This window comes from Morone saxatilis, unplaced genomic scaffold, assembly GCF_004916995.1.
Source record: "Morone saxatilis isolate NCDOM2014 unplaced genomic scaffold, NCSU_SB_2.0 Contig12, whole genome shotgun sequence".
Classification (NCBI taxonomy): domain Eukaryota; kingdom Metazoa; phylum Chordata; class Actinopteri; family Moronidae; genus Morone; species Morone saxatilis.
In genome coordinates this window covers 13,267,558-13,277,635 of record NW_023339674.1, presented here as the reverse complement: position 1 = coordinate 13,277,635, position 10,078 = coordinate 13,267,558, and the positions used below count along the sequence as shown (strand labels likewise).

Below are 10,078 nucleotides of genomic sequence, written 5' to 3'. Positions count from 1 at the left end.
ATAGTTAGGAAGTCAGTCCTGGTCCAGTATGCAACTTGTCCAGAGTAAAAGAATGATAATCAGGATTATGTGAGCGTTCTATAATAAGATTCGAGCACTTGAACATTGTGGCATAAATGTGTAGTGAATTACATGAAATGACATGCAGATATCTATTCTACAGCTGCTCCCTCATACCTTTCAGTGTTGGCCACCCCGACTGCAGACACCTGTTGCAGCTGTACCAGGATGGCAGTGTGTGTGTCTGAGTGTGTGCCGATTTCTGTTTCTGCGTGTGCGTCAGTAACGGTCAGCATATCTGAGTGTATTTCCAACTGCGGGTCCGTGTGTATTTCTGTGTCTGTGGTAGACAATGTTTCTGCATGTGTCTCTGCTGGTGAATGTGGATCGGTGAGCCTGTGTTTAACAGACTGTATGTTTGAGTGTGTGAGGGAGTGTGTGTTTGAGTGTGTCTGGTTGTAATGTAAATCCTCCAGTAGCAGATAGGGGGTGTCTTCTGGCAGGGCTGCAGAATGAACACTCTGACCACCTGGGAGTGGATATGAAAAAATGTAGGGTTTTATTAATACAGATATGTTTTACATTAACTGATACACTATAATGTGATAACTCAATGTTATGCTATACTAAACATCTTTATTTTACAAATTTCTGATACATTTTAAAGAAATGTCTAGAACTAATCTTTTGTAATAGCTGTTACACTAAACAAATTTATTATTTTAAATATATTTATTTTTCTTTGTTTAAAATGTTATTTTCATGGTCTCTTTACTTCCCACTGAGGTCAACAGTCAAGGTACAGCTACAGAACAGCACGCTGGAGTTGCTGTTGAGTCTGTGTGTTTGAATTTGTTACACTTATTGCAATATTTTGTTTTGTGATATGGTATGGATTATAACAGTGTTGTAAACATAGTAGTATAGTGCAGCAGTATAATGCTGGATGTTACAGGGACTGTAATACATTTATTTTAACTCTTTTTATGCATATATTGGCGTGTTCTTTAAAACTTTCCTTAAGACATATTGCCTTGCTTACAGTATTGCAATATATTGAACTCCTGTATTGTTATACACATCATATCACCAGATTCCTGCCAATACACATCCCTAGTCTGAATAGGGCATAGTGTCTTCCCATTCATTCTCATCCTATCCAGCCTCTATGTTTAGAAGATTTGTGATACTGAGGCATATCCCACAGCAGTTAGTAGTGATGCTGACTCAGTACTGAACAGAGGCAAAAGTCACAAAATTCCCTGTTATTTCAATAAAACATTTTAAAGTATTGTGAAATGTCTCATCTTTCCTACCTGGGAAAGAGAGCAGTAGAGTGTTGTCATTAGCAGTTGATGGCTCGTCAACTGAGTTGGAGGAACTTCCTTAACAAACAGAAAAACAAACAGAGTCCATGAGAATAGACTCCAAAAGATGTGCTGTTTGGACAGTGTAAAAGTGGCTTGTTTCTAAAAAGCATCAGTTGGAGCTGCAGCACTTTTTAAAAATGTTCCAAATCTGTAAAATGGACAGTGACAGCAGAAAAGGATGATACACTGGCCATTAGCTTATCATAGATATATCAGACATGTCGGCCAATAAGTAACAAGAAATTGCAGAATGGGAAGATATGAAAAAAACATATGTATGGGATCCATATCAACAATGTTTGTGTATGCTATGTGTTTATGAAAAACACTACATTATCATTAAACTCATCTCAACAACTCAACAATTAAATTGGTATGACAATGTTAAAAGAATATTTAAATTAAACCAATTTTAAATATTTTTCTTTTCTGAGCGTGTATCTCACTCTCAAAATCCCATATCAGTTGGGCTCGAGCCACAAAGCAGTTGTAGTGGTCAGAAGTCAAGATATCTTGCTCTGGAATTGCTGTGCAGATGGACAGATTGAAAAACTGACAAAAAAGCAGATTTTTAGATCTAAACTGATTAATTTTCTGTCAGCTGACTTATTAAATGACTTGCACTCAAACACTTCCTATTGGCAGTATAAGGTTCAATTATCAGAAGACAGATCAATCTCTGACTCACGGTAGGCAGATGGCACCGGAGGTCCTCGCTCCTCAAGATCATTATGGCTGAATACGTGACTGGTGACATCAGCCGGTCTGTAGACTAACATGGCAGCTGGTGGGGGGGCTGGGTTTCCTGATCCCCCACTATTTCCTCCTCTCTCCTGCTCTTTCCTCCTCTTTTCTTTCTCTTGCAGCAGGATGTCTGATTTGGTATCAGCTCGCCAGAGCTGGCAGTTGATGGACAGTCGTCACACTCCCCCTGCTGTGATTGGTCGCTCTAAGTTGATCCCCTCTGACTTCCTCATTTAACTCGTTATAGGTGAGGTTAAGGTGGGAGTGGGAGGGGCCGTTGGTGATGCCCTCTGCAGCTGTGATGTCATGAGACATGTGGGAGACGGTGTACTCGTAGGTAATGTGGGGGAGCTTCCCGTTCAGGTTGTAGTACTTCATGTCCAAAGAGAAAATCACAGGTTAACTACTTTTTACTGGAATTACAATCCCTTCTTTATTATAGTAACACATATACTTGTCCTGTGTGTGTGTGTGTGTGAGTGTACTACCATAACGTTCAGGCCATGAAGTGTTGGTCCCTGGGCAATGATATACTCCAGCCCATCAGAGAACACATTGCTTGGACGTCTGTATTTAAACACTGTTCCTGCCACACGGAAGTTTTGAGGATTGTCAAACACTGTGTTTCCGTTGAAGAAGAAATGACCAGCTTCATCTGAGAGGGCTAGATAGGAGGGGAAACATCGGTGGGGGGGGGGGATCAAGACAACGATATTCAAAACTGGGTCAGAACCCAAAAAACCCACAGAAAGAAAGTCATTTTAAATATAGTGGTACGTTCAATAGCTACTTGTTCTTGTTTTGGAAAGACCATTTACCATATCTCAAATGGTTCAATCGGATGTTCAAAAATGTCAAGTTTTGGTTCTTTTTTGCTTCAAATGTCAATTTAAAACTTTACTCAGTTTATTGACCTTAAAGAAGTTGTAGGTTCTCACCCAGGATGTTCTCAGTCTTATGTCTCTCTATGATCTGAATGTCTGAAGCTCCAGCCGGGATGTTGGTGATGAACACGTAGCCTGATGATAAAAACACCTACTTTAAACACTGGCACGACTGTATGTTATAAACTGTCATCAGGGAACTTTGGAACAAAAAGACAGAGATTTTGCTGGGGCAACTATTTTCTATCAATGTTTTCTTTATGCTTTGATCACCATAAATTGCATTCACCTCAGTTGTACCGACCTGGAAGTCAAAACCTGGACAGTTAAAACCAAACCGCTTTACATGGGTTGATACTAAAATATGAAAAATATGTTTTTTGTGATTTCAGCATAGTGTTCATTTTATTTGGGAAAACTGTGATGAAATATATATTAGTCAGGGGTCTTTTTTGCATGTCGAAGACGAGATGCTGAAGAATAACTGTGCCTAAATCCTAATGTAGCTGAAACAAAAAGTACCTAAAATATTACTAAAATGGAATTTAAAAATAAAAACTGTAACAGAATCTCTCTTTATTTTCATTGATGAAACACAGGAGACAAATTACATGCATTACATTTTTTTAAACAATCACATGATCCAAATCTCGTTCATTGGATGGCTGCACATTTCTCTTCCTGGTACACTTTTAGCGCTGTGTTAACGTTGAAGAACGGTCTGGCTGGACCCGTTATCATTCTGGTATAGGGGTGTGAAGGTGGGTGTGGTTTACACTCAGCTGCAGGAAAGTGAGAGTTGTGGAGATTGCTGGTGCTCATTGAGTAATGACTTTCTACCTTCTAAATGCTGGACCTGGCTGCTTGTTGTGGACTTTGGAAAAAGGCTAAAGAAGCCTTGGAATTAGCTAAAGAAGCTGAGTATTTGTGTTGACAGTGTGTGCAGCCGATAAAGTAATACATTTGTGTTTGTCAATTGATTTGTTGTGCTAGGATGGGTGCTGGGGGAACCGACGGTTGCAGAGGGTAACTGGCTTGTTTGTATTTCTTTAACCCAATAACAATTGTCTTGGGCAGTGCTGAGCACAGGATGAACGACGGTGCCCTTGCAAAATAGTGTCAGAAGACAGGGGAGGGGAATATCAACTGAAATAGTTGGCCAAAACAGCTTACTTCCTGTGAGCCAGACTATCTTCCTGGTGACTGTGCACACCAGCAGCATTCACCAACAGAGTAATCGGGTGAATGGTGCCTCTATCATTCCCAATCTGCGCCCTGTACACCTGTTCTTAAACTAACTTTTGGTTGTGGATCGGTTGTGTGTAACGCTTTACAGCACAATACTGACTATGTCATTGATTTTGTAAAGTGTATCATATTTCATGGGGAAAATGTTTTCTAGTTTTCCCTCTGATGTCCTATGGCTGATCCGCCTCAGACCCAGAGCTGGGGGAGCAGGTAAATGTTACCAAGCTCAACAGAGGCAGAGGACAGCAGATTGGGAGAGACTGAAAAGGACACTGACGGAGGAAGCTAAGAAGAGAAAAAGAGACAGTGATGAGGCTTTTATTGTTGGCGAGAGCTTTGTGAAAAAAAGGGCTGCAGACAGATGGCAAGCTGGCCTTCTTGCTGTTGGACTAGTCAGTAATGTTAGTGTTGTATTGTTGTACTTGCTTGATGTTTGGCTGTTTAAGCAAAGTTGTCGACTCACTAGTTTTTGATCATAAGTAAGCACGAGTACAGCTGTCCATAGTTACCACAGTGGTACTGCACCCTGAAACTGGGGGCGCCAAATCGCAATCGTATAACCCATCCCACATCATCCTAACAGTTTCAGGCTTCTGTGAAAAGACATTCTGCCAAAAACACAAACATTAATTACAGTGAAATTGGATGAAAGAGCTGAGTGCAATTGTAACCGAATTTAACACCAGATAAGTTGATCCTTATCCTAATACTCATATTCACATCTGTCTACATGTGTGTTTGTGTGTGTGTTACCTAACTGTGTGAGTGCCTTCCTGTATGATCCAGAGACGCGCTGGCAAGACGTCCCGTTACCTCCACATACTCCACATCTGTCTACTGTCTTACTGCTGTACAGATCCCCATCACAGCCTACAGGCTGGAGGAGGAGAAATTAAATTTAAAGCACTTTAGACCGTTAGGTTGTTCATTATCTCTCTAATGTTCTACTGTCAGTGTATAATTTAAGTTTCAGCAAATATGACAAAAAGTTTTTTTTAGAAAAGTTACCTACTGCAGCTTTAAATCAATTCCACAGAAAAATAATGAAATTAAAATTTTTTCTTGTTTGGTTACCTGACATATTCCTTCTATACAGACTCCATGGTATTTGGTATCGCGGCAGAAGGTACCATCGTGGGCGGGGACTAGCAGCTGTCGCTCACCACTGATGGTTGTACACTGCAGGTCACATGGCTTATTGGAGATGCTGATGTAATCAGCTACACAGGAAATTGCATATTTAAAAAGAGATTTACTTTATTGACATTACAATATAGCATATGTCTTGTTATTATTTGGGATTGCCCCAATGCAAAGTTGCCTACTGCAGTTTTAACTGAAGGTGGTAAATGAGTGAAGTCAATCTTTCACACTTGCTGTAACACTTTGAAATACTCCATGTAAGCACTCAAACTCAATGATTATCAGGAGACACTCCATTGACAACATATTTTTCACAGCAGCTCTTCTGACATGAGGAAGTCTGGTTAACACAGGTGATAGCAATAAATGAAGGTACGTTACATTTAGAGAAGCAGAATCTTTCCAGTGAGCCAACATGCACAATAGCAGCACCCTGAATGGAACGGACCCATAGCTACTATAATTGGTAACACCTGTGTTTACCCTACTATTAAATGCAAAAATGACCAACCAAAGGCCAACCTTTTTTTTAAGGTCCAGTGTGTAACATTTAGGAGGATCTATTGTCAGAAATGGAATTTTCGTTCCCTTAATGAGCTGTTTTTATCTACAGAGGGAGCAGTTCCTCTTTCATGAAGTCCGCCATGTTTCTACAGTAGTCCAGAATGGACAAAACAAACACTGGCTCTAAATAGGGCCTTGTGTATTTCACAGCCACCATAGTTCTCCTACACCAGGGGCTAGCCTTTACTATCAAAAGGCATAATAAAACAAACACAGTTGAGCCTCATAACGCTAATTTCTCACTCCAGAAGTGCCAGTAAGCCAGCAGCATTGGTGACGAAAGCTAATAAATCTGTCCATGCACTATGAAATTCTCTGTTTTCCTCCGAGAGGTTCAGTAAAATATAGTGGAAAATGCACAAGGTCAGGAAGTAACATGACACACATTTTAGTAGACAAATGTTTGAAGAAAATCTATTTGGTGTATAATGGCTACACACAGGTTACCTGCCTTACACGCTTAGAACAGGAGGGTAAGGCGAGGGTGTTGCAATCGGCAACTACGCCACTAGATGCCACTAAAATCCCACACACTGGTCCTTTAATGAAGAGTATAGACAGCGTCCATACCAAGACACTGTGGTTTCCTTTGGCTGTGTTAAAGATTGACAGAAGAATGACTGACAGATTGAGAATATACCTGGATATAGAGGTATCCACTGGTAGTATCTTCTTCCAAAGGCCTTAGAATTGAATTGGGAACACTGGTGCTGTTTGAAGCTAACACTGGGGCTGGGACAGGGCTGAAAAACACACAGACAAAAACACATGTTCACTAGGTCACGTTTGGGGAAATTACATAGACTTACATTTATTTCACTGAAGACCCAAACCATAACCATTACTTGCCTAACCCTAACCTTAACCATTGACCCAAAAAGTATTGTTTTTTTTTTAATTGAGCACACAGCTTTGGTCCCCAATGGAACAAGCTGTCCCCAATTCGTCTTTAGTAAAAAATGTCTCCCCGAAGGTAGCCTAAGCCAGACTTCATACACACACATATAACCTCTGTATTTTAATTTTAAGGAGTCAATAGAGAATGAATAAGTATATTATCAATATTAGCATAGCATCATACCTGGTTGGGACAGAGCTGGTACTGTTTAGGAGAGCCAACACAATATGAGCTGTTTACATTCTGGGTGGTGGACAACCTGAGACGGTGACAAAGACATAGAATATAGGAGAGACAATATCTTATGTTTAATATATTGTATTACATGGACAACACAAAATATGCATCAATTCACAATTCAGATTATTGGATTTTAGACTTTTTAAAAGTGTTGGCATCTAACGGTGTAGTTCAATATTGCAACACTCTTGCTTTACACTCCCCTTCCAAGCGTGAAGGAGGAACTACAGCGGCCACCAAACACTGCAGAAGGAAGGAAGGCCCTATGTAGGGCCAGTGTTCTGGGCTACTGCACAAACATGGCAGTTCATCATGGCGGACTCCATGGAGGCGACCCGCACCTTTTTTGGATAAAAACAGCTCATTCTAAGGTAATGAAAACACGATTCTTACTTTCAGGTGGAAATATATCTATGAATATTCAAGCCAATAGAGCCTCCTAAATCTTACACACTGGACCTTGAAGACTATTTGAGACCCTACATACACCCTGTTGACCACAACAGTGACTGACTGATGGGCTGTAATAGTAGCTGTTGCTACTGGCTGCAGGGCAAAATGCAGATGCTTTAATACATGAGGGCTCACTAAATGGTTTGATGAGTATTAAAATGGCCTTCACAGTCAACTGACCTTAACCCAACTTAACACCTATGAGAGATTTCAGAGAGAAATGTTAGACAGCAATGACGGCGAGGACTGAGCCTGTGGGCTGTCAGTTGAAGAGCCAAAGCTTAGTGGGTGTTTGGAAATGGAATAAACCGTTCTACCATCCGCAACCATATTTTTTCCAAATCTTTTCCTCTGGTATACATTCTCTTATGCCCACACACAGCTTATGTGACATCTCACCCATTCCTGTTTCCTTGTGGAATAAACAGTGATTCACTGACATTTAGTGCTCATAATGAAAAGTGACTTTGTGTCTGTAATGAGTAGCTAGAGCAGCTGCCACTGTGAGCAAACAGTACTTATATACAATTCTCACACGCTTGGCACAAACTCACACAACACAACATTCAAAGTGCTTCATACTGACTAATGCTAATGTTATTCCCATTACTGTCTCGCATTTTATACAATGACTACTAACATTACCGCTATTCTTTGCCATTTCACCCTTAAATTCAACCTTCATTTTGTTGTGGTGAATGTTTCCAAAACTCCAGAGAGCAATCCATTTTTCCAAGTGACACACTTCTTTCAGCTTTTCCACCACTTCCTAGTAGATACTTAAGTTAGCAAAATGTAAGTAGGGAAAATGAAGGAGGCAGGAAAGGAAACTCGGTATTGGTTCCATGTCGGTTTTGCTTTATAGTTGTTACAGCACGAGCAAAACCGATTTTTCCCAAAAACACATTTAAAAAGGGAGACTGAAAAATGCAATGTGATGTATTGTTAACTTCAGTAATCCAATCATTTTTTAAGACCTGTCAAAGTCATATATTTTTTTTTAAAGTAATTTTTGCAATTTTTTTACATTTTAATGCCTAAAAATCTCTATCTATCTGGGTATGTGTACGATTTGCATGATTTGACTTAAACCACGTTTCTCTCTCGTCCACACTCCCACCACCCAGTTTCGTCACGACTGTATCCACCCAGAGACAATAAGACCCTCTGGACCTGCTGTAGCAACATGGTCCGTTTTTTACTATCATGTATGAGTCTGTATTCTCATTTCACTCCAAATGACAAGTGAATTTCCCCATTGTTGGATTAATAAAGTTATCTATCTATCTATCTATCTTTCTATCTATCTATCTGAGTAAATACAAATGCGTAAAAAATGATCACCACTATTATTATTTATTTATTTAACTGTATACTACTAATCTTGTATGATTGCTATCATAGTTGTATGTTTTGGCTCAGGTTAAACCCTTTGTAAAACATGAACAAAAACATACAGAGAAGGAACGCCATATAAATTTCCTTTATTATCTAGTCAGTCAAATTGCTGACATTTAGCTAGCTCAGGCTAACATTACACTACCTGAAACTCCACGGTTCCCACTCTTTTTAAGAAATCCTTTTTCTAGGATCTTTCCTGGACATTTTCTTGGCAATACACGACAGCACTAGCTCACAAATGGTCATATAATTTACCGGCAGGCCTAGTATTGACTCCTTGTTTAATGATGCAGGGTTCATTATGAAGTGTATCAGGTACATTATAGGTAGGTGGTAGGTGTTTATTAAGACATTGACATTGTTAGCTGGCTTTCGTGGCGTGCTTAACTGTTCTCACCACAGCCAACATGTTTGCTGCACATACAGTTAACATTGCTGTGCATGTATTTAAAAACCACCAACACAAATTTGATCATTAACATGCTGTATGCATGTAGATAATGACCATTTCAACATTTCCAATGAGCTTCTCTAAGAATTCCTACGCTTCATGTCTGGTGTGAAGAGCTAGACTTAGTGACATGGAAGTCATAATGAGAAGGACGAGTTTTTCCGTTCTGTGTTTGGCTTTGAAGTGTCATAGAATACAGCTTAGCCTACTAACAGTTTAGTTTCAAACTAAATATGCACCTATGTTCCATGACTGGAAAAATTGTCTCCAAATTTCCAGGTTTTCCAGGAATATATGGGAACCCTGAACTCTTCTTTGCTGGTCTAAATTAATAGTTTTCAGCCCAATGGCAACCAGTGGCAGGATGGCCTGACCTGCCCAACTTTGTTTCTTATTAATTACTCGATCCCGCATTTTAAGCAGTATTGGAGGTATTCCCAATACTGGTGTTTATCATTTTAATTTGATTAGTCTAGTTCCTCCTCCTAATCACTCAACCTTCTCTCTACCTTTGCATGTCTATACGTGTGCTTGATTGTATTTCAGGCCTATGTGTGTGTAAAAAAAGAATTTCCCCACTGGGGATTAATAAAACATATCTTCTTGATTTTTTCTGAATTTTCCAGACAGAACAAACTTGTTTGTGCTCACACACACTTCCATATGAAATGTAAAATGCTGC

The 10,078-nt window shown here is 39.7% G+C and overlaps 1 protein-coding gene across 1 annotated transcript in view; it reads right to left on the bottom strand.

The window, feature by feature from the left end:
- Positions 1–10,078, bottom strand: part of LOC118322046 (ADAMTS-like protein 2) — a 24,284-nt gene that overhangs the window by 10,029 nt on the left and 4,177 nt on the right. The window contains 10 exon segments of the mRNA XM_035653627.1: positions 178–529; positions 1,317–1,385; positions 2,059–2,261; positions 2,263–2,486; positions 2,603–2,778; positions 3,053–3,133; positions 5,000–5,123; positions 5,321–5,466; positions 6,594–6,696; positions 7,035–7,110. Of these exon segments, the coding sequence (XP_035509520.1) occupies positions 178–529; positions 1,317–1,385; positions 2,059–2,261; positions 2,263–2,486; positions 2,603–2,778; positions 3,053–3,133; positions 5,000–5,123; positions 5,321–5,466; positions 6,594–6,696; positions 7,035–7,110 (1,554 nt within the window).